Raw genomic sequence first — 24,807 nt, 5'->3', positions numbered from 1 at the left:
ACAATTCCACTTATGTACGGTTGCATATTAAGTGTCCTTAAACAGAGCTAATAAAATGCCTGCCTGTCGCTCACACACCCTCCTCCGGCTTCCTCCACCGACGTCCTCCTGTCACTTCGAGAGTTCAGGGATCATTTTAGAAATTAATGTCATATTAATTAAGCTCGTAAAGGCCCGCGTGTCCTCCGCGGCTGGATCTCTGTCCGTCCGTCAGGACGTGCCAGACTAAAGGGAACTCTTCCGCCTGCCAATCATCCGCAGTGCTCCTCGAACTCCTCACTTCACCACTTACTCTTGATGTTGGATACTTTTTCCACCGCTGGTGTCCAGGTCAATGTCACGTTGAAATATGCTTATCTCCTTCAGTCTGATTGATTAGTTCCTACTTTATTAAATAAGGAAGTTACTTTATGAGTTACATAAAAAAAAGTTGGATAAAAAGGGAACTAGTCACTTGGGAAAGTATCTCTTGCATGTTAATGGTCCAAACAGAACTGTTTTATGCCGCTGTCTGGAGGACGGAGTGAAAACGGAAAACGTTCGTTGCATTTCGGGGTCTGTTTCCACGACAACAGTGCTCGGATCAGTGAAAACCCAAGTTTTTGGTTTTTAAGAACAGCTCTGTTTCATTATAAAAACAAACAATAGCAAATAAACAGACATCGTCTCCAAAATATTCCTGTGTAAATGTTAAAGTTTTTAGAAACAGAATTCACTGAATGCATGGTGTGAATGAGGCCTGATTTGGTTCAGGTGTTCCTCCTTCAGTTAACAGGAGTTTAGACAAAGCTGATCTTCACTGTAGACAACAGTTGAAGATACCGATAAAGGTAATAAAATCTACAATGTATACTGGCTGTATAGAGTACATCCTTCTTATACTGTCAGGTAAATATAGTGTGTCATGTTCTTGTTTTTTTGTAATAAAGGAATATCTAATCTAATCTGATGTGAACAGCTGACAGGGATGCCAAGTCTCACTGATGAAATCAGGCAAAGGGCCATTGAAAATCAACCTGAAAACCATTCTAATGAAACATCCGAATCCCTAAAAAGTCCAACAGTGTAGTAAAGACTAATGTAATAACTTAAAGACACCACCGTACTAACTCAGTCTGCCAGCACACTGAAATAGTTTTTTTTCTCCTTGACCTAACATGAAAATGGTCTTCTGTAATTGGCATACAGAGTAATACCGGAGCTGTCTCTGACTCATGATTTCAAATCTTAGTTTAATATGAATATTCAGCTATTCTCGCCTCTTTCATTTTTGCGGCTTATCAATGCGACGGACTGGCGATGCGTTCAGGGTGATTTCTGAACGGCTTTGAGGCGTTCGGGGTGACGGCGACATTCTGTAAATGAGCCAGGTTAGGCTCTCTGTTCATAGATATTTGCATACAAAATAGATCTGCTTGAGCTCAACTGGCAGAAGGGAAAAAAAATAACCCACAGCTACACTTCAAAAGCAGCCCAATTCAGTACGAAAGCCACAGACTTTGAAACCCTGAAAGTGACAACGCAGACAGAGGCAGCGACTCTGTGACTGCAGAGGCACATAATTTTATAATGTCTTGTTCTCGCTCTGAAACCTTCTGAGAGTCTGTATTTTGCAGTGTTCTCAGCGAGCATCGCTCTCCTCTTTATGTTTCACACTTTCTCAGACAGCTCTTCGAAATGAGCAGCAAACTGGACGCAAAACTTTACCGCTTGATCCAGGAGAACGGCAGCGAAGTCCAATTTCACAAGGATGGCTCACTTACTGTTTACTGAGCTGCAGAAGGAATTCTGCTCAGATGAAGGGGCGTGTCCACGTGTGTGTGCGTGTGTGTGTGTGTGTGTGTGTGTGAGAAGACGACCTGCTGCTGCTGAGATACAAAAAAGGAAAGTCTGCTTGTATTTGCATAGGCTAATGAAGGTCAGGCTTGTTCTGAGCGTGTTGGTCCAGAAAGGAACATAAGAACCTTTGACAAGGCAATCACACACACACACACACACACACACACACACACACACACACACACACACACACACACACACACACACACACACACACACACACACACACACGGATCCTGATGAAAGTACCTCATGATCGGGACTCACAAATTATTCCAAGACAAATGAGGGGCACAGTGTTCCTTCAAATCTGATGAAAATGTCATTAGCTGGAAGGAATTTGATCGTAAGACAATGATAAAAATGTTCAACCTGATTACAGAACTAGAAGAAATAAGAAATGCGAGGTTAGCTTCACACTGGCACAGGACCTATCAGGCTAAATAAACACCAGAGATCGCTTTAACTGTGAAAATATTTTAGCAGGGAACAAAGTGTCAGGTTGACCATTCGACCGACTGACCCACACTGCCACTAAAATATTAAAAATGCATGAGATTCACAAGCTGCAGCCCTTCAAATGCTGCATCTATCTTCTGTAAAAGCGCCAAGTAATATCTTTTCAATAATCGCATCATATTTGTTTATTTGCAACGGAGGAGAGATTAATAGATTGGTCAAAAAATATGAAATATTAAATACACTCATCATTAGTGGCGGCCTGAGATCCTCTTTGAGCCTTAGATTTGTTTGCGCTTGCAGCAGTGTGTGTTCTTACGTGGAGAGTGACCCGAGCAGGCCAGTGCAGCGATGGATATCTGCATCGATCTACAAGGTAATTAACACACTATTGATTGTGGCTCACTGTCAGGAGGAAACTCACCAAGTGCACCATAATGAAAGGAATTTACAGGCAATATATACAAGATGGGAGAGAGGAGGAGGAGCAGGAGGAAGAGGAGGAAGAGGAGGAGGAGGGATGGATAGAGAAAGGTGGTGCAGGTGTCCTGTAGGTTAATTACGCAAGACGTTCAGCTCGACAATAAGGCGCGAGCTTCTCTGCAGAATATTAGAGGGCGTGTGTGTGTGTGTGTGTGTGTGTGTGTGTGTGTGTGTGTGTGTATGTGTGTGTGTGTGTGTGTGTTCCTCTGTCAGCACACAGCTGCATGTGTAATGACACACCATGATGAGATTGAGACTGCAGAGACCACATCCACCTGTTCTTTGCTACCCCCACTCCCCAGTCCAAATGTGAGCACACACACGTATACAAACACACACACACACACACACACGCAGTGTACATGGCACCACGAGGGGCTGTTAAGAGTCTGTAGAGCTGATTTGCATCTTCTGCATAAAGTAACCACACCACGCTAATGTCACATAAACAAGAGCCGCTCCTGCAGGAGGAAAGAAAGCGCAGCTTGATTTTCACACACACATCAACAAAATAACAGATGTGACTGAATAACAGCAAGATGAACTGGTAACTAATGGAGGCAAAGAAAGAAAAAGAAAATAAAGCAGCTTCTTCACACTCAAATCTGGCAGCTGGTGGGGGTCTTGCACATTGTTCAGCACGAGGATTCGAACCAGCAAACCTCCAGGCCACCACTGCCTCCAAAGAGGGAATTGGATCTACCAGATGATGCTCACCACTAGTTTCATAATAAATACATGTAATGGTGTTTTATTTATTTGTTTGTATTCATTTTGTGGCATCAGAAAGTCTCAGGTTTGAAAAAGGGTTAAAGCTGCTTGTTTTTCACCTCCGAGTTCCATTCAGGTCTCTCGTCTTATTACTTTTTCTAAGGCGTTTAAAAGGACCAAATATTAGATTAAAATTAATCTAAGGAAAATCCATTTCCCTGCAACACAGATTAACAATTAAAGCCGTTGGCTGAGACAGGCTTTGAAACATAATGGCGGCCAGTCTTGTTTTTATGATATACTGAGAGAAGCCTGGCACGGCGCTCGGCGGTCCAACGGAGACTAATTCTCCGCTCTGGTGTCGGGGTCTTTCTCTTCTCCTCCCTGTTTTTGGCAGCGGCAGCCGAACGCCCTAATAACTGCTCACTACAGCATCATAAGTCTTTAATCCTGGGATCTTTATAAGCCTCTGAAGCAGATGCTGCAAAACTTGCGGTGCAGAAATGGAGCAGTTAGCATGCAGCGTCTGTGCAGGAGGCGCTTCACGCCACTGGAATACCAGACAAATGCACGGCTGCAGAGCGACTCCAGGCAAATTAATGGAGGCACATTAAAGATCTGAACATGCAGCAGACACGCAAACAGACGAAAGATCCATCTGTAGTTGGAATAGTTTTTAAACTGAGGACTTACGCTGGCATCAACCAGCAGCGCTTCTATGTAAACATCGGGCTGACACAACAAAGTCATTTCAACTCCAGAGGAAACAGGAGGAGGAATAAAAGTGACAGTGACAACTAGAAAAAGCAGAGCAGGAAAAAAAATGCACGGTCATTTGGAGAGAATTTCACAGACATGAAGGTCAAACACTGTGAGATCCAGGCAGGAAAAAGAAGACAGGAAGACAGCCTGAGCTGAGAGATTATGATGGCAGGAGGGGGGGGGAGAAAAAAACATGAAAATAGAGGAAATGAGTGATGGAATGAGACAATGACGCAGGGTGCCACTTCTCCTGTTATCAACTTCTGGCCAACGCAGGTTTCCAGGGAATGGAGATGCAACAGAATAAAGCAAAGAAAGCCTGGAGCAGCAATAACCCACGTTAAATGATATCATATCAGTGTGTGTGTGTGTGTGTGTGTGTGTGTGTGTGTGTGTGTGCGGGAGCACTTTGCTTGGCTGTTTTATGACAAGCTCAGCAGCTCTGACAACCCCTTGACATCTTTCAATACTCCTTTTCACTGTGTGAGAGTTATGTCTACAGCTGTAACCTGAATATCACATCTCGCAGCACGTTTCGTCTCCTCTGGAACATTTCTTCCTAACTGCTCTTCATCTCACCAGAGATGTTTTCTCACACTCCACTGTTTTATTTAAGAGTGAAGGTGGTACTCAGGAACAAAAAGAAGAAGGCAGGAAGGGAGGCAGAGAGAGAGGTGGATTTTACTCCCTCTGCTCTGACAATACAATTTGTCATTATTACGACAACAGTAAAGAAGCAGCGGTATGGATTGAGTTAAGGAAGGACGGAATCGTGCAGAAGGAGCACAATATCCCCGTCAGTGATGAATGAATAATACATTATCCCCATTTGAACAGGTTGTCTCTACTTCAAGCTCATCCTTTAAATTGTGAAGTTCCTTTTGGGCTGAACGTTGCCTGCAGCAGCAATAAGAGACACCAGGCGCTGCCTTCAGCAGACCCGGAGCCTCACTTCTGGATTGTTTCCTTCAAGCTCACGACAAAATCCGAGCAGATAAATGACGGCGAGATGCTTCCATTACTGGCCAATGGATCCACATTTTTCATCTTAATGAAACATGCTCCTCCGAGTCTCAACTAAATATTTAATGGGCTCTCACTGCGACCTTGAAGCCCTCAAACAAAGACAAAGGGACGCGCACTTTCTTTCATTTTGAAGGAATTCCTCTCTGTGATGCCTTCTTTGTGTGTGGCTGTTTATCGTCTCAGAGCGGATTTCATTCGGCCGAGAGGAGGTGAGGATTCAGGAGAGGTTATGTCACTCCTGACACCAGGATTTTAGCACCAATTTCACTGCTTCTCCAGGAGACTGCGGCTGAACGCTCGGCTGGCCAATACCGTGTAGAGCTGCTGGCAGAGAGGCGGCGTGTGGCGCAGAGAGGAGTCAGAGTCCGAGTGTGGAGAGGAATAAGCCATTTCACCGCCTGTAGCACCAAGGCTAATGAGGCTCAGAGAGAGCAGCGCCCATGAAGAGAGGTCAGCCATTTTATTACTTCTCTCCACGGGGGTGCGGGGATGAATGGTACGATCCGCCGCTTCTCCGCACCGAGCCCCTCGGCCGGCCTCTAATATGGCGTGTAGTTAACAGTGTTCTCCCAGGTGTAAATTATTCCAAGATTAGACGGTAAGAATAAGAAGTCAGCGGGACTCTGAAACTCTCTGCAGGTAGATCGTTGGAGCCTGATAAAGCTGCCCTCTCTTTCCGTGCGCTCCCTCCTGCCGCCATTAACCGATCCGCACGTTGCGGCGGAGACGCCGGCTGTGAACATCGCAGCGGAGTCAAAGTGTAAGTGAATGTTACAGTGAGTAAATGTGTGCCATTGTGCATGACTGAACCCGGGGATCTGCTGCGCTGGCAGCCAACGCCGTGCTGGCGCCGGGCCAAGAGGAGGTGAGCCGGTCATGCATGGGTTTGTGTGAATGTGCACGCTGGCAGGACGCGAGTTTCTGATGTATCGATACACCGAAGAGGACAAAAGCAGCCCTTTCAGCGTAACCTGTCAGCAGCTGGCCGGTCGGAGCCTCAGCAGAGACAAAACAACAGATCAATTTTTCATTCAGCGAGCGGGGCGGAGGAAGGGAGGCTCCGAAACACAGAATAACAGCGGAGCTGTGATGAGGAAAAGAGCCTGAATGGAAACAAAAACATCATCTTCCTTTCCATCCCGTTGCCCTCTCTCACACTAAAATCCCACAGCCTGTAATATGGAGAGTTTCTGGGATGCGGTGGACAGAATTCACTCACAGAGCAGCTTTTTACTGCTTTATTACCCTCAAAGCACTTTACACTATCGCTAACATTCACACAATTACACACAGATGGCTGCAGACCCGCTATATAAGAGCAGTAACTTTACACTCACAATTTCTCCCCAGAACATTTATCAGCAGCGATGGAGATCAAACTGCCAACCTCGGAATAAGAGGACTCCCTGTAAAACTGAACCGCAGCCCAATGACGGTATTAACTTCTACTCACAGCGACCAGGATCTGCGTGCTGCTGTGCATGACCTCGATGTACTGGTAGTCCATGAGGCAGCCCATGACGGTGATGTAGGAGTGGCTCTCCGTGGTCCGGACCCCCGGCGCCTGGGGCATCTCCCTCCTCACGCAGCCGGGCCCGTGCTCGCTCCACCAGGAGTGATGGGCCGAGATGTTGAACGTGAGCAGGTCGCTGTCCTGCAAGGATTCAGAGTGGAAGAATCCACGATAAAACAGCAGCGACCTTTCATTTATACACCATCGCTTTTAGAGTTACAAAGAGCTTTTATAAGAAAAATCCCACATGCTAACAACCTCGCAGTGGCTGCACAGGTAAACTGAGTAATTAGGATGCATGGTGGGTAAAGACCTCCTAAAGGAATGCATTCTGCATCATGCCCAGCATCAAGGTCCACAACACCAGTATTTATGCATGGAGCCCCGCAGACGTGAAACAACAAACCCTGTCACCACAGACAAGCTGTTAGCTTCAATAAAAATCACATTATTTCATATAGCACGTTTCAGATTCAGCATTTTTTTTTAAAAGTCTGTTGTCAGAGCTTTTTCAGAAGAAAATCACTTGTGATATCTAAAGTGTAACAAAATTACAAATTTAACTGAACTGGATATTCACGTGTCTCCTCAAGAAAAGAAAAAAAAAAGCCCTGTCTGCAGGTGATTTCCAGACTTCACAGTCAACAGTGAATAAATAATGTCTGAGTGATGTTCCTGTTTGACATTTTTTTGGTATTTTTTTTTTCTGCTGCAGGCGCTACAAATGAAATTTCATTAATTTATAGTTTTTTGGGCTGAAGGCAGAAACCTCAAGAGACATATCTAAAAATAAGGGCAGACAAAATGAAAACCTTTTTGGATTTGAATAAAGCAATTGTTGAATATAATTAATATTGAAATAGCAGGATAAGTCTAAAACAGTGGCGTCAGTCCCGGGAGTCTGGGAACCCCTCTGGGTGGAGGGACTGCAGAGATCAGATCTGTTCCACTCATCTAAACCAATAAACTTGCTGATTCTGACTGAATTTGGAGTTTGTCTTCATTCTACTGCCACTTTTACAGCCTGCATTGTATACTCTGAGGGAATTAAGCATCAAAAACGTATATTTATGTGCAACTCTGGCAAAATATAGAGGTGCTCAATTTGCTTACACCCACATGAGGCCACCCACGCAGACACTCACGCCAATCAATACCCCAATAGAGCAATCTACCCCTGCATCTGCCCCTCGGTGACAAGACATACATTATTAAAAAGAGCCAAGCGCCGTCAGGAAATATCTCTGATTCCAATCAAGCCACACTTACGTCAAAAACACTGTCCGCGGCTCATAACAACAGATTAATGTCCTGGACAGTGTTTCAAGATCTGATCATCTGCTCGGCTTCACCGTCTTCCCGTCTCTTTCTCGCACGCCATCATAAAAACGCGGGGCGGCTGAAGGTCAGCAGGTAGGACCGTGAAGACTAATGACTCGACAGATGCCATTGATTGATCCTGCCAGCCGAGGAAAGCGTCTCCGTCCAGGCTGCGTCCGCGCTCACGGCTGCAGCACGTCAGACGTCGATACCGAAGAGGCTTTTGGCAACTTACTGTCAGGAGCGTGTTTGTTCTGCTCCCATCCAGCCCAGAGCACAAATCCATCCCGTCATATCATAGATTTAAGGTTAGTCTGCTCACACTACTCCCGACTATTTTCTTTCACAAAAATCAATGCTTATTTAAAGGAAATCTAGTTTGTGCAATCCACAGAGACACATAAATAAAGATAAACAGCAATGATTCAAATTTGGTTTTTCAGAATTTCAAGTTTCCCAATACGGTAATTTTATTTATGTCCTTACAGGAGGGAAAAAAATCCAGTGTCTCAGTGGAAAATTTTCTGACTGAAAAGTCTTCACTTATGTTTCACAAAGGTGTACACATGCAGTAATTTGTGAGTTGGAAAAACACAATGGCCTGCTGGAATTACCTAAACAAACTGAGAAGCCTCAGAAGGAAACGTCACACTGGAGGTATTCTAAATGGAACAAATGTAAATCTGATGTGTTAAGATGTATGTATGTATTTAAAGATTTTTTTTGACACATTAGCCTTAAAAACACAAGCTAATATCTAAAACTTAATCAGTATCAATAAAATTTGAACTTAAAGAAACATTCAGGAAATTCATACAGAAAGTGTGTAAAGCTTCCTGCCGTCCGGTTGCCTTCAGTCACACTGAATTTAAAAACAGGCTAAATGTGTTGCTTGCTTGTAGATGTCAGTTTGGCTGTTTTTATTTCCACTGCCACCAATGGTTGTTAAGATGTTTTCTCCTTGTTTTGAGTTTCTTTCTGTTTTCTGGGCTGAATATTTCAAAAACAGACTAGTTAAAGTAGGTATTTGAAAGATTAAGACTTTGATCAGATCAGGACTTTGAAATACCTAAAACACGTTATGTAATATTCACAAATAAAGATAATGTTTTTCTGGGGAAATGTTGAAAAGTGAAAGATGAAAAGTTTGTTGCAAGGAGGGCTTTGTGTGCATTTTTTGTTTTTCTTTTGTTTTCACTTTTTAACTGAGTAAACTTGGTGTGGGTGTCCCAGAGTCTTCTTCACGTCTGCAGAGAGAGTGAATCCACGACTGAACGACCACAGACTGTTTAAAACAGAGGTGTGTGCAGAGCAGCAGGGGATCCGTCTGTCAGTCTGTCCCGCACCGTGGGGGAGGGGATAAGGGATCAATAGGAGGTGACAGAGCATGTGGCACATGCCCCTGACAACCTGCCCCCTCACACACACACACACACACACACACACACACACACACACACACACACACACACACACACACACACACACAAACACAGGCCCGTCAGCATCGGTCTGCAGCACATTAGACCACTGTGTGTTATGATAAAAATGTGTTGAGGTCTTCTTGGAAAGCTGTGTGTCAAGTTTGGTCGTGCATGTCTGTCCGGGGTGTGGGTCCGTGTGTGTGTGTGTGTGTGTGTGTGTGTGTGTGTATGTGTGTGTGTATGTATGTGTGTGTGTGTGTGTGTATGTGTGCTCCATTAGCCTGCTCTCCTCCTGGCCACCATATGCAGAGCTGGAAGCCCAGGCTGGCTCCATCTGTCGGGTTAATGCCCAGCCTCAGCCTCGAGCAGCTGGCCCCTACAAGCCTCATTATTCTAGCAGGAACTATACAGAAACACACACACACGCACACACACACACACACACACACACACAGACATAAGTGGTGAGTGACAGACACACTTGATGGAGCCAAGGACTATCACACAATGACAAAGTCACCGTGCCCGGGAAGGTGTTTGAGAAACTCATTTTGGCTGTGTGAGCAGGTGTCAGAGGAGCGTGGCCTACATGAATACATTACGGTCGATGCTGAGGAAGGCGAGCGGGCCAGAGAAATGTCAATGAGGAGGAGAGGAGACTTGAGCGGAAGATATACACTGATATGAAAAGTGGAAATATTTAAATAACCATCACCATGTAATATCAATACCCGGGTTACAGACTGTCCTTTCAGACAGGCTGTGTCTCCTCCACAGCCCGAACTGCTGAAGAGTGTGTATTGACGAAACTGATGGGAGAAGTTATGTACAAGGAGCACGGAAGAAAGACAGATGCTGACAGAAGGAGAGAGAGGAGATAACTCACTCAGGAACCTGTGTGTGTGTGTGTGTGTGTGTGTGTGTGTGTGTGTGTGTGTGTGTGTGTGTGGTTGAGGGGGATTGGTCCTGATTGTTTACCTATTACGTTTTAAGCTTCCACTTGAAACCCAGCAGGGAGGTAACTGTACCCCACAGGTCTGGAGAACTGCGGCAGGAAAACATCCAAAAACACACACACTCATGCTGGCTGGGTTTTTATTCTTTCTGTGGACATTACATTGGCTTCTGGCTGTTTCTTGCAGAATTACACAAAGTAAGCACACACACACAGTCTTGTGGCGGTATCTGACTCCCACCTGCAAACTGGTGTGGTGCTGGTGTGTGAGCTGTGCATGGCAATCAAGCCCTCATGCACACATGTACACACACACACATGCAGAAATCTCTGATCCATCCTCTTCATCTCTCTCATTTCAATGCTATATTCAATCTATTATCACACATTTGTTTCACACTTGCAGGTATTTTCACCGTTTTTCACGGCGAGGCCTTCAGGTTTGAAACAGGCGCTTCAGATCTAAATGCAGCTCAAATATATATTTCACAGTCCATGAAACTCAAGAAACTTCAACTATTCCTTTACATTTTACACTTGCAGTTGGTATTTTGCAGCATGGTGCAAAAACAAAGCAACCCTGGGGCGAGATTAGAACAAAGATTAAACATTTTCAGGAGAAGGAAATGCGCATCTGAGGGGATAAAAGAAGAATGATGTGTTTAATAGACCTTAATCTGTCCCTGCTCTGCTGAGAACCAGATAATTTACAGTAAAAATTGATCACATGTGAATAAAATGTTTCAGGTACTACAAAAAAATAAAATAATTAAAATTGATGAACTAAGAATGAGACGGTACTCAAACAAATCTATGCACGTCTCACTTTCTGTAGTGTAGAGATTTGCACCCTTTTATATTAATGCGGCTGCTGAGAGCAGAACGAGGGCAGTAGATCCACACCCATCACATCCTGTGACCATTAGCTCTCTCCAGCCTACTCCATCTTGCCTTATCAACGCCATCAACGCCAGATGCAGCCATTAAACGCTGAACACATGCGAAACGAGTCAATGAAGGGAAAAAGAAAAGTGGATTGTCTGCATACCAGACTACAGCAGCAAAACGATTAAGCAGCATGAAAAAGGCTTAGCAGGTCTTCATAGGACTGACACTGATGTTTTAATTCAGTGACTGGACTTTGATTCTGTGGTTAAATGTGAATAGTGGCCTATTTTTCAGTTTTTTTTCTCCAGAGACATTACTGTAGATTTGAGGCAAGCTCTGCCAAAAGTTAATATTTGATATAAGAAGTATAAACAGGGAACTAAAGAGCAGGTCTAATGAGACCCAGAGCCACCTACACTGCGGGTTACCAGTTATTGGACAAAGGAATGAAAATCAGGCTTTCGTCTGCATGACCTTGCAAAGAGAGGAACATTCGTCACAGTACAAAGTCGCTTAAAAGTCAGCAGCCTCACGGTGAACGATTGAGAGAAAACAGCAGGCTAAAACTTTGAAAAAGTCTCACCTTGGACAGGCCTCCTACATCCAGGTAGAAGCAGATGATGAAGACGTTCCAGGCTACCCAGAGAGCGGCCCACACTGTGTACTGAAGGGCAAACACACCGATTAGCCGCACAGGAAACCTCAACAAAACACGACAGCCACACTGATTAAAAAGCCGCAGTTAGTGAATAGGCTCTAAAGCCGGTGGCGAGCGGCCTCCCGCCCCCGCATGCAAACATTCTCACAAAAAAAAAAAAAAAAAACATTTGTATGTAAGACTTCACTTTTTAAAAGCTGCCATTAAGGTTCAGGAAGTTTATTTGAGCCCCGAGGGAGCTGCAGGTTTTTAAACGTCTGAGGCCGACTGGAGTTCATGACTCCTCCATTGATTACACTGTACAGCCAGACAGCTGCTGACAGATGCAGGGAGGTAGTCGGAGGCAGCCGGTGACACTCATCAGACGGAAGGTTGTGAAATCCTCTGACTCACTCCGACCCGTCTGTTTAAAAACGTCGGAGGAAGAGCAGTAAAAACGCGCAAGTCGTGTCATGAAAGCCCGCTGCTTTCTGCTCAACAGGTAACAGTCGCTCCGACTTCCCTTCCCTCCTCTCCTCCCGTCGCTTCCTGCTTCCTGTTTCCACATCTCATCCACGGCGGCTCCTGTTTATCCTTCTTTATCTCCCTCGTCTCTCTTTATTTACTCACATCTCTCTTCCTCTCTTTACCTCTTTCTCGCTCCCCCCTCAATCTTTTCCTGTCATTAGCATTACCATCTGTGCCTGCGCTAATGCCGCTCAAAATAGGCTTTTAATGCCTCAGATGAGGGTTATGGTGTCAAATAAAAACTGAATTGAATCAAAGCACATTCACGGACCGTCGTAGTGGGACTTTTTAACCGAGCGGAGAACAACAGGCAGCACATGCTTTGCATTGTGCGTGAAAGAATGACCTTCTCTGTCCAAAAACTTGGAGCCAAATATAAATCTGATGAGCTTCTTAGTGCCTCCCCCATCTCCCCCCCTCCCAACATCCCACCCCTTTTAATTAGGCCTAATTACCAAGGGATTAGAGTGATTTAAGGGTGTCGCACAATGCACAAAAGAGTGCGGCACAGAAAAGGCATCGACATGTTTGATCTACAGTATGTGAGAGCTAATGCAAACTGATGTGACACTCCTCGACGAACCGCAGCAGGATTAAGTGGCAGGCTGTGCACAGTTCCAAGGGATCTGCAAGTCAAACGCAATTTGAGTTACTCACCACGATGATGTATCGGGGCCGGTACTGGATGGTGCCGAAGAGGCCGAGGATGACGATGATGATGTGGAAGAAGTTGGCAAGGATGGGGGCCCACTGGTACCCGAGGAAGTCAAAGACCTGCCTTTCTAAAGCCAAAACCTGGAAGGCAGGAAGGGAAAATGTCAGATTTTATCAGATGAACACGATGTCTTTTCCAACGGCAACCTGCTGGGAGTTTCCACTTGATGCATTTCTGCTGAAATCACGGCTGCGATATGAAGAAAGAGCACTGAAATCTGTGGCCATTACAAATACCACTTGTTGATGTCAACTTTCACCACTTCGGAGAAGACAATATATCTTCACATTGTAGCTGACTGTATTGAACCACTCAACACGGGCAGCTCGAGTGTTTAGCCTCTGATGGTGGGAGTGCCCCAAAGGTGAAGACGGAGAGTTTTACAAAATAAACAACGACAGATTTATCGATTCATCCCCTGCTGGGATAAAGAGGAGCTCACTATTTCCAGCCGCCCTGCCAGCGGCTGCCAGGAAGGAGAATGATCTGGGAACTTTATGGGAGGTGAGGGCCTTTCTTAATAATACCATCGCGGTGAGCTCAGACACTTATTACAACACAGGCTCACAAACAGCATGCACACACACACACACACACACACACACACACACAGTTAAACCCTTCACAATGAGAAAAGAAATCCCAGTTTTCACTGGCTCCTCACTAACGGTTTCAGGCTGCTTCTTCATACACAAGGCTTAAATTAATATTGATATCCTTTTTATTTAACCGTAATTCACAAGATACACTCCCAATCTTTTGTTTCTTTACCGTCCTTTGTTTAGTTTTTTGGCTTCTGTTGCTTTAAATGTTTCACACAAAGCAGTTTGAACCTTCAGGACTGTGAATTCCTATTTGCATCAACTCAATTAGCATGCCATTTGTGGGGAATGCAGGGCGGCAGTGTGAACCCTTTAATTAAAATTCCATTGCCAATTCAATTCCATTCCCAGTGTGTGTGTGTGTGTGTGTGTGTGTGTGTGTGTGTGTGTGTGTGTGTGTGTGTGTGTGTGTGTGTGTGTGTGTGTGTGTGTCTGAAGCAACGATGTGTTTCGCTGTGTGTTGACATGTCATTTACAGCCAAGCGCGTTGAAGATGGATGAGGAAGGAGGAAATCTCGCTTCTACCGCAATGATAGGAACACACCATGAGCACATCCATGCAGACACACACACACACACGCACACACACACACACACACACACACACACACAATGCACAGCGGTGGCTGTGCCTCCTAATGTAATGGAAATGTTACCAGCAACTCGATGAGACATTGTGACAGGCAGGGCTGGGAGATGATCAAAATTCTGAGTGATAATTAAAAATGAAGACTTTCCAGAAGTGCGAGAGCAAGAACTCCAGAGGTCGGATGTGAAGCAACAATGGCGAGGTGAACGTCGTGCACCAAGCTTTATCACACCATTATCAGGAAGTATCTCTGAGACTGAAGCATAAAGCCTTTTACCACGGGGGAGGCAGGAGGAAAACATGTCGGAGGAACCAAATGGAGATAGATGGGCAGAAAACTATGGAAAACTTCAAGAATTATGACAGAGAGGAGAAAAAATGTAAGGATATATCACAAATGGCACATCTTAACAGGAATCTATAGAGTCTTCTCGCTTCTAATGAGTTGTGTGAAGGAGAAAGGCCAAGAGGAAAAGAACCATACATCTTCTGATCAGCTCTGGGTGAAAGAGCTCAATAGAACTGATGCAGGAATGAGATGCCGGCATGCTGCGGTTCACCTGGGTGTTGCATTTACAGGCTTGACACCTTTTGTGAACTCACTGCTGAGCTCGAGCTCGATCACTAAATGCAGTCTTTTCATCACTATATTTGCTCTCTGTCAGGATTATGATCATGATGGTGATAACTAGTCCTCTTGGCCTGGATTGCCTTTATTTCACAAAGAGATTCGAACCGGGGTCCATCAAAGTCCAGGTGAAGACTTCTCTAATGTGTCACCAGGAGGAGACTCGACTGACTCTCGGTTTGCTGCTCTAGTTTCTCCACAGTTAAGATTTATTTATTTTGAACTGCTCGGCTGTATCTCTGCCTGTATAAAATGCAATACTTGATTAAATAAATTAAAGCGTGATTCCACTGAGGCTGAGAATGACACACCTCTGGTATTCCCTCTGAAGTTAACTGCAACCCCATTTCAATGAACACCCACATCTAAAGAAATGTGTCAGAATCTGATACTCACTAAAAACTTAAACATGCACTGAGCCAATCCATGCTGTTTCCTGCTGTGAGCTTTTTAATCTATTATTTGTCTACAGCTCTCAGTGAAGTAGACCTCTCTAATATGATAATAAATACATTGAGATACTGCAGACTTCTTCCACAGAGATTCTTCAGGTACTCATATGCTGTTTTTTTATCTACACTGGATCGTAACTATAATCTGACTTGGGGCAAAGAGAAGGAAACAACTGGAATAAAAACAACTCTGGAAATAGTTAGAAGCTGTGTGTCCTCTGGTGATCCTGGTGGAAGGAAAGAAAAGCCACCCCATTAAACAGCTTTTATTCTATTTGGCTCCATAAATGCAAAAGCCTTCAGGGCTTTATGTGGGTGAACTGGGTACAATTTTCCCAATAAAGCATAAAAAGATGAAGATGTTTGTGGCGTAACCTATTATTTTGTACATCTAACAATAAACAAAACCTTCACTGTGAGCTTCGGATTCTTTGTGAACATCTTTAACATGAATGTTGAATTTGTGACATGTTAATAAATTACACTTTTTTGTCTTCCCTACTTAACCATTTGGAAATACTATTGTAGTGTCAGGACAAGATCACAGACAAACTAATTAATATGAGACTTCATCTGTACGGCACACCTATTTTATTTTGTGACGTGATCATTACAAAGCCATGAATTCATGCTTGGCATTTGTGTTGCCGCCTGTGTGTGTGCGTGTGTACGCATACACACATGTTCTCTCATCTACAATGCTGCAGTAAGCCCATCACGTATGCGGCTAACTCAATAATCCACCGAGATGACAACAATCAATCAAGGAGAGAGAGGCTCGTGGCCACACACACACACACACACACACACACAAACACACACACACACACACACACACAATCGCACAAAAACCCATGTGGCACAATTAGCCCACAACTCATAGGAAGCAGGTTACTGGAGAGTGGGGTGGAATTTGATCAAAAGATACCGACGCTCTTCCAGGAATAGAGAGCTGGCTGCATAACGGCCCGTAAAAGCCTCCCACCGACCTCCTGCGAGCGCAAATGACTCCCTGTAGGGTGACGGAATCTCTTAGTGTGTATTTTGGTTTGGGCTGTGTGTCTGTGCGGAGTGAGTAGCATGTTGCCCACACATACCACTCCTCCCACCATAAATACTGAGCAATTAGGGGATGGGGATGGCAGCAGGATGCACCGAGCCCCCTCAAACATCAGCTGCAGCCCATCCTTGGCCCTCTCGTTTCACTCTCACTTAATCTCTATTTCTAGCTCTCTCCAAACGTCATTTACTCTGTGCCTCAGCCACCGGATTCCAGATTAGGATCACAGACCTCAATCCTGCTGTTTTTTTGGTACACTCAGTCTCTGGATGCGTGGACAAAATATCAAACAGCTACAGAGAGAAAACAGACGATTTTCGAAGTCCTCCCTTTCTAAAAACGATAACAGTGAATATCAAAGCCCCAAAACATTTCAATCATCTCGGCAGTCACCTTTTCACATGCCGTGATGAAGAAGAAGAAGAAGAAGAAGAAGAAGAAGAAGAAGAAGAAGAAGAAGCCGGGGAAGTAAGCAGCTCATCGCGGAGACGAGAGGATCAGAGCGAAGATGTCTGAGCGAGAGAAAACGTTTGATCCGAATGGTTTGAGAGCTAATTAAGACGGGTGTGTGTGTGCTCCAGATAAGCGTCCGAAATGTACGGAAAACATTCCGTGTTCAGACAGAAACATGTGGCAGGCTGCGTGGACAGTCGTTTGATTACCAAACGGACTGCAACGCCACGAGATAAAGACGCGGACGGAGGACGTATTCCTGGATGAGGGGCTGTGGTGAGACGGGGAGCGACGGCCTGATGGACCTCATGAGAACAGAGAGAACAGAGGTGACTGGTGACCTCCCCTGCCTTATTCCCACAGCTTTCGCCTGCAGATACAATAAATCACACCAGTGCTTCTATGTGTGTGTCCTCTGTGAAATGTCCTCTGATAACATGTTGCTGGTGCTGTCATCAGGATACGTGTGTGTGTGTGTGTGTGTTAATCTGTATGACTTAAGGCTGCATGAGTCGGTCTCCTCTGAGTACAGGCGAACAACTCTGACTCACACCCAGAGAAGCGGAGGGATGAACTGAAAACAGCTCCTACGTTTTCCTTTATCTCTCAGTTATTTGTCTCAAAATTTCACAAGTGGGTTGATTTTAGTTGAGAGAGAGACATTACCCAATAAAGCCTCGCCCGACAAAACAAGGCTCACAGGGGCAATTTGTAATTCAGTATCCAAATGATGAGCACTGTTTCATGCGTGTCCTGCCCTCTAACGGGCACTTTACTGCCTGCTGGGACTCACTGGGAATAAAGACAGACAAGTCAGAGTGAAACCTGGCACATTACGAAAGCCAGTCATCTCTGATTCATGCTTCTCTTTCATTGCCTTACAGTCATTTTTTCTCTCTCTTTTTTTTTCTGCAAAATTTCCCACTCAGAAAGTGATATAAGTTCAGTAACTCCAGTACTGTGAATCTGTGGTATTAATATGGGCACTAACATCCACCCTCAGGTCGTATTGCACACATCTGACAGCGCAGGACTCGCTGAACTTGGAAGATGTGGAAAATCTTCCAGTGGCACAAAATCTGATCGTTTGAGACTCTTGTTTTGGCATTTTTTTCTTACCAATTGGATTGTGGGGTGGGGTGGGGGGTAGATTTCGGAGTCTGGGCCTAAAGACTTCAACCTCTTCTCATTTTCTTGCTTTGTTTTGCTAATTCCTGGAGGATACTGGGATTAGGATTATGTTATTTATTTACAGACTCAACAGATGAACTACAATAACCTGACAGTGCTGTCTACGTGATTACAAAAAAAAACACAAAATGAACAAAATAAAAGTGTGACAATTGAAAATAAATCAAAATAAAAGCAAAAATTCTCTAAATAAAAAAATAAATAAATAAATAAAATCATGCTCTCTTTGTGATGTGTTGGGGGACCAACTTCCATCTGAATTAGGACAATTTCTGAAGCCCAAACAGCATTTTGTTTAATTCAGGATCACTTTTCCAACTTTCATCATGTCTTAGCTGATCGTTTGCATGAAAACAGCATTTTGAATAAATGAAAATGACAGTTTAACAGTGCAACATTTCCTTAACTAGTAAACGAGAAAACACAATTTGTTCTGATGCAAATATGCACTGGAGTCACAATTTATAGTTTTGCAAAAGAAAAAAAAGAGGAGTGGAAAACTCCACTGTGTAAATTTAATACACCATCATCTGCGATGAGTGATGATGGGTTTTTTACATACAGCAGATATAAAGTCGGCTGATAAGAAGTAGAAAGACAGTTGAAAGGAGCTTCATGTTTTCATTGTCCATGCGTTGCAGGGGGTTTTATTACCGAACGCACGGCACCTTGTGTTGACCTGAGATGCAAGCCACAGCGATTTCAAAGATTCTGGTGTTTCCATGTGTACACCAATTGTTTTTAAAACCGGTAGATCGCCGGTGTGTGAGCAGAACCTTTAGGCAAAGGAGAGCATCAGAAGAAAAACCTGTATGCATAGTGAGAACATGCAAACTCCAGCCAGACCAGCACTGACCACAACACCACAGATCGGCCTCATGCAAAAATGATATGATGTCTGGTCTAACAAAGTTAAAGCGTCTTCTTCTTTTGAATACAAAGACCCAGCATCAGCTTTGATAAAAAAGGCTCACAGAGCTCTTGTTTCTTCAAGGGAATGCTAAAATAGTCTATTCAGAGAGAAAAATAAAGAGAACGACAACAGCAGAGAGCAGCAGTGGCTGGCTGGCTGCTTTTAATGTGCCACGCTTTGCACAGGCTTGTTTTCTACCCCGACTCCCAGCAGGCAGTAAAGTACTTCTCTCGAACTTTCTCCAATCCAATTTTTCCCCTCTTGTCTGGGTGAAGTTATTATACTGTGCTGCCTGCCCGGTGCTTGTGTAACAGTATAACTAATGGTGCCAGTCTCAGCGTGCGCGCATGTGTGTGGCTTTCATCGGGCACATGGAGAGCTGGATAGATAGATAGCCCTTGGTGGTGCCTGGTCGAGCAGAGTTAAGACAGGGATTAACAGGCAGGGTGCTTCCATAAGCCACTTTCTTCTACTCCGTTTGAAATATGGTCCTAACAGTGAAACACACGCCGCCTTGTCCCTTTAAGTGCCGCTCGCTTTGGGGTGGCGGTGCTAAACTGCGGCCGAGGTAAGTGCCGGTGGAGGCTCTGCTTTGTTGATGAAGTGGCCATTTAAAGCTTATATGACTCAAATAGCTCTTTATTTAAGATGAAATATGTTAGGCTTTAAGAGCTCTTAGCGCTAATAACATGCTAATCTGCCATTGCTATTGGGAACGCACAAATCTGGGCCAGTGAAAGAAACACCATATAAGCCATCGCTTTGAACAAACCCTCCCTCCGGACTCCAACAAACTACTTTAAACTTTTCACTTTTGTGGCGTGTGTGAGATGTAATGTTCTCTCTGTCACAGCTGCTTTGGGATCAGGCCTTTAAACATCCTCTGGACGGGAGTCAACAATCCTCTTCAGCTCAGTGTAACTGAGTGCAGCCGAGTTTAATCGGTTGGGCCGAACGCAGCGCTGTGGTCTCAGTGTAAGCTCACGTTCAGACCTCGTACCGTCTGGTCTATCCGATCTTCCCTTCTATCCCCCTATCTGCTCTCCAGTTTCTCCGCCTCACTTTAATTTGTTGGCGCCTGTTTACTTGCTTCACTGTCAATTATTCCCTTCCAGTGCTGGAAAGGCTGCAGATGGATGTTATCACTGACTGTCCTCAGGTAACAGAAACACTAGAATTCAACTGAATCGATGCAAAGCTATCAAGAACAATATTGTGCATTAAAAAAAAAAAAAGGAAATTCACTGATGAGTGCGACAGTAATGCACATCCTGCGTTTCAGAAAAGTCGTGTTTTTCCCATTTACACAGAGACGGAGAACAGGTACATTTCAGGAACATCCTGCATTCAGACACTCGGTACAGATAATGTCGTTTGTACTTCACCTTTCGCTCTTTTCAGACACTGAATGAAAAATTAGAACGCTAAGCTTACATTTAGCTTGAGCAACTTAAATCTTCCAAAGCTATTTTTGTCACCTGATAATGTTAAATAGAGTATAAAGACATGAGCAGATGAAACAAAAGTTCATCGATTTCTGTTGGATGAGCAGGAGAATTTGGACCAATCAGAATAAACTGGTAAACAAGTGGAAGGTGATTTTTCCCAACATGACTTTCTTCCTTTGATTTTTTTTTTTCTTTTGGATAAGTGGAGAGTAAAGCTGTCAATCATTACATTAAAAGACATAACTGATTACTGAATTTATTTATTAATTACTGCATTGCCTTTTTTCAACTTGTTTCATTTGTGATATTTCCTGTTTCCTTTTCTCTATTTGCTTCTCAAATTGATGTAAAGTCACTGAAGCTGAGAAGAAATAGAATCAGATAGATAGAACAGAAACACTTCATTAATCCCAGAGGGAAATTCTTGTAGCATAGCTAGTCCACACATAAAAGAACACAGAATAAATAACGTGGAAGTTTTCAATATTAATACAACAGGATAAAGTTAAATAAGTAATATTAAATATTAATATATACAGGGCTAAGCAGTGACTGAAAAAAGCACAAAAGAATGAAATTAACAGAAAAACACAATAAACACTATTTATAAGGAGGAGGAATCGAATCTTATTGCCACATAAAGGATCTCTGCCGTGAACTTTGGTGGTTTGAGTCTGTTGCTGGAGATGCTCCATCTGCTGTCATGCAGGGGGTGAGAGACTTTGTTCAGGATGGACCTCAGTTTGGACCAGACCGTCCTCTCTGAGTCCACCTGTACAGGATCAATCTCCTGTCCCAGCATGCAACAGCTCAGAGGATGGATCTCACCACCACACACTCACACAACACTGCCAGCACAGTGCGGCAGATGTTGAAGGACCCCAGCCGCTTCAGAAAACAGATGGCTTTTGTCTGTGGTGTAGAGGATGAAGAGAAAGGGAGAGGGGACGGTCCTCTGAGGGCTACGGTGCTGCTGATCACTCTCCCTGACACACGGTCCTGCAGGAGCACAGACGGCATCCTGCCAGTCAAGTCATGAACAAACATCTAAAAGAAACAAAACAAAACCTGAGAACAACATGATGAGCTGTTTACTTCTTCAATCAGATCAAATCACACCCCGACAGTGTCTTGATGAAGGAGACGAATTGTATTATGAGTATTAAATTCTTAATTAGTAATAATTGAAGACGTTCTTCGCTGTGATTCTCTTCATGCTGTGTCTGTGGCAGCTTTCAGCGTTGATTATATATTAACAAAATTAAACTTGGCAACGTCTGACCTGACTGTTTCACTATCAGAGATTACTGAATGAATTGGGTCTGCTCGAAAATAAACAATGACTTAGCGAGACATTCACCTAAATATGTAAACAGGGACACTAAGCAACCTTCCCCACATGGCTCATGTGACTTAAAATATTCATATCGCTCCATCTTCCTCCCCCTCTCTTATCGGTTCTGCCGCCACTTTGCCTTCGGCCAATAACTTTACCCGTAGAGGTGGCGGCAAATGTTAAATCATTAGAGGTTAATTGAAAGTTTGCGACATTATCGAGATAAAAAAATGCAGCAGTGTTGGACATTCTGACTCAATTCCAGCGGATTAACGTCAGCAGGAGAGTTTGTGTCTTTTCTGTTGTGGCTCCAAACTTCAGGTTTGCTTCGCGTTGCACAGAAAGCAGGAGTTGGTGGTTACACTGCGCCACATACAAACATGTGGAAACTAATTCCATCAGGCAACATTCAAGTGTGATTGTCTACAATCAACAAAACACAAAAGAACACACACAAACACACACATAGATAAGCAGCTGTTAGAGAGCAAAAATCGACAGATTAAAAACACAACAAGAGGAGCTGAAACCAGTCACTCCTCTCTCCATTTCTGCTTCATCATGTCCCAGATTTAACAAAAAGCTGTTTAGGTTTTGCCCCAATTAACAAGTAGGCAATTTAGCTGCGACGGAGAAAATTTTCATCAAAAACATGCAGTCAAGAACGGCAAACAGCTGCCAGCAGCTTTCACCCTCCAGCCCTACTTTCCATAATTGAGTCACTAATGTTGCTCTTTTCATCATAACACCATCACTCTTCATATTTCACCCACTCCAGAGAAAGTTATGCAGCGTGCATCGCTGTGTCCACCCATTTGATCACGACAATTAGAGGAAAAACATCCGTTAAGTCATCAACTGCTTGTCGAACAAGGACTGAATGTCAAAAAGTGGGAGGGGAAACGTGAGTGAGATGAATATGCATCGCAGCCACTCCGCTGTGTTGGAGCTGTCAAGATAGTCATCCCAGCTGTGGAGCTCCCAAAGCAATTTATTCCATGCCACACCATAACAAATGACACCGCTGGAACCGCTGGAATGGAAAGAGAGAAATGGGCTCGCAAATAGTTTGAGTTTTATCTCCATTATAGCCTAATATTGCAATGTCACTGATGTGGAACACCCACAGACACGCTGACGCGCGCCCGTGCGTGGATGCGTACGCGCACCCGCTCGCATTCGCCGGGGCCCAAGGTTTTCACTATAACCACATAATTAATGGCCTGTTAAATTGAAGACATTAAAATGGCGAACAGTTGTAAAAGGGGCCACCGGGGACAAAAAAAAGGAGATGGGATTTTCATGAACGCACATATTATTATAAACCAACATGCACATAGCATGGGCAATGACGCTCAACTCTGGGGAAAGGTTGAAAAGAGAAAAGGCGAGGTCGCAACCTCAGTTATCACCAAGACTGTGTTGATCTGCGCGCACAGCCAAAAATATTGTAAGATGAAATCAGCGGCAAACAGACGGCTCGGCGGCATCGGGCTGATTGCTATGCTGCGTTTTGGGCGGGTCGATCGTGTGGTGAGGTTAAAGGCTATATATGTGAGCCCAGCTATATCTGGAGTGACAGTTGTCCTGAGAACAGGATGTGAGCTGATCCCCGCCTTCCCAGCCTCATGTCTGCCCTCATCTCTCCGGGAAGCGCGCGACACGGATTTTCATCAGACATTTCAATGTCTCCTTTTGACTGGCAGCTTTTTAATACCTGCAGGCGTCTTATTGTATACATCAGGGTTTCTGTGGAAACGCTGCACCAGAAAAGAGAGAAAGGGAGGAAAGAAATGAAAGGGACTGGAAAAGGAAAGGGAAACAGAGAGCTCTCGGGTCCCTGGGGTCGTGCTCGTAATTGCCCCAAAATAAGAGGTCACAGCACTAAATCCACCCACCCACCCCACGTTTCTCTTCATCCTTCTATCTGTATCTCCCCCAAATCTCCAGTGACTCCGGCACCGTTGATAAATCACACAGTGATCAATAATTCAAACATATTCCAACCTGCCTTCGAGGGGTGGGAGAAAACCGGGAGTGGGCTGAGGATAGGGATGAGGGAAAGTAAAAAGCTAGAACACACAGCTCTGCTGTGTTTCTACAAGGAAACCCGAGTGCACAGGTTACGATACACACTGAAGCTCCAGTCTGAGATATGAGAGTGATACGATACAACGCAATCAGAAAGAACTGACAGGAAACACCGAGCTGATAGCAGTGTTTGATGAAGTGTGACTGGGATGAGTGTTTTATTCGTAATGCGCCATGAGGTTTAACTTCCCGGTGTGAAATGCCTCCAAACAGCTGACACTTTGTCGCTAACTGCCTCCACCTTCCTCTCGGCCAAATGGCCGGGCTCATCGGCACGCTGCTGACGCATGCCAAAGTGTGCAAATGCAAATTTAAATATAGAACACAACTGAATAGCGTTGTGGTCCAGTATTCTATGTATCCATCATTCATTTGTAGAACTTTTGTGGTAATGCGTAACTCTCTTTGAAGTTTAAGTTTCAATTAGCACAAGTCAAACATTTCCAGTAAGCAGGAAAATAAATGACACCAGGTGGCCAACAGCAACATTAGTATTCATGGACTAAACTTAGTTTATGGGGAGTCCAATCTCTGTTTTGCAAGCTGTGTCTAGCACACACAGACACCACGCTTTGTTTCTGCATGGGTAATTCAGATAGGGATGCTATCTTAGTCCGTCCCCATCTGTGCAAGCCAAAACAAATATTGAGGAAAAAAAAAAAGAATGTGTTTGTACCCACAGTGATATGAATCAGGGTTCAGACAAGGCTTGTGAAAACTTAATAGCGGGCTCAGAGCGGCAGATAAAGAAGCTGTGACTGTCCGTTCGATCCCTGCCAGACGG

The 24,807-nt window shown here is 44.3% G+C and overlaps 1 protein-coding gene across 2 annotated transcripts in view; it reads right to left on the bottom strand.

The window, feature by feature from the left end:
• Positions 1-24,807, bottom strand: part of nkain4 (sodium/potassium transporting ATPase interacting 4) — a 42,839-nt gene that overhangs the window by 13,985 nt on the left and 4,047 nt on the right. For both annotated transcript variants that reach the window (XM_030117772.1, XM_030117771.1), the window contains exons 2-4: positions 13,203-13,340; positions 11,964-12,044; positions 6,734-6,934 (exon numbers count right to left, since the gene is read on the bottom strand). In XM_030117772.1, the coding sequence (XP_029973632.1) occupies positions 6,734-6,934; positions 11,964-12,044; positions 13,203-13,340 (420 nt within the window). The remainder of the gene's footprint in view (positions 1-6,733; positions 6,935-11,963; positions 12,045-13,202; positions 13,341-24,807) is intronic.

This window comes from Salarias fasciatus, chromosome 20 (assembly GCF_902148845.1).
Source record: "Salarias fasciatus chromosome 20, fSalaFa1.1, whole genome shotgun sequence".
NCBI lineage: Eukaryota > Metazoa > Chordata > Actinopteri > Blenniiformes > Blenniidae > Salarias > Salarias fasciatus.
The sequence above is the reverse complement of the archived record's forward strand: the minus strand, read 5'-3'. Positions and strand labels throughout refer to the sequence as shown.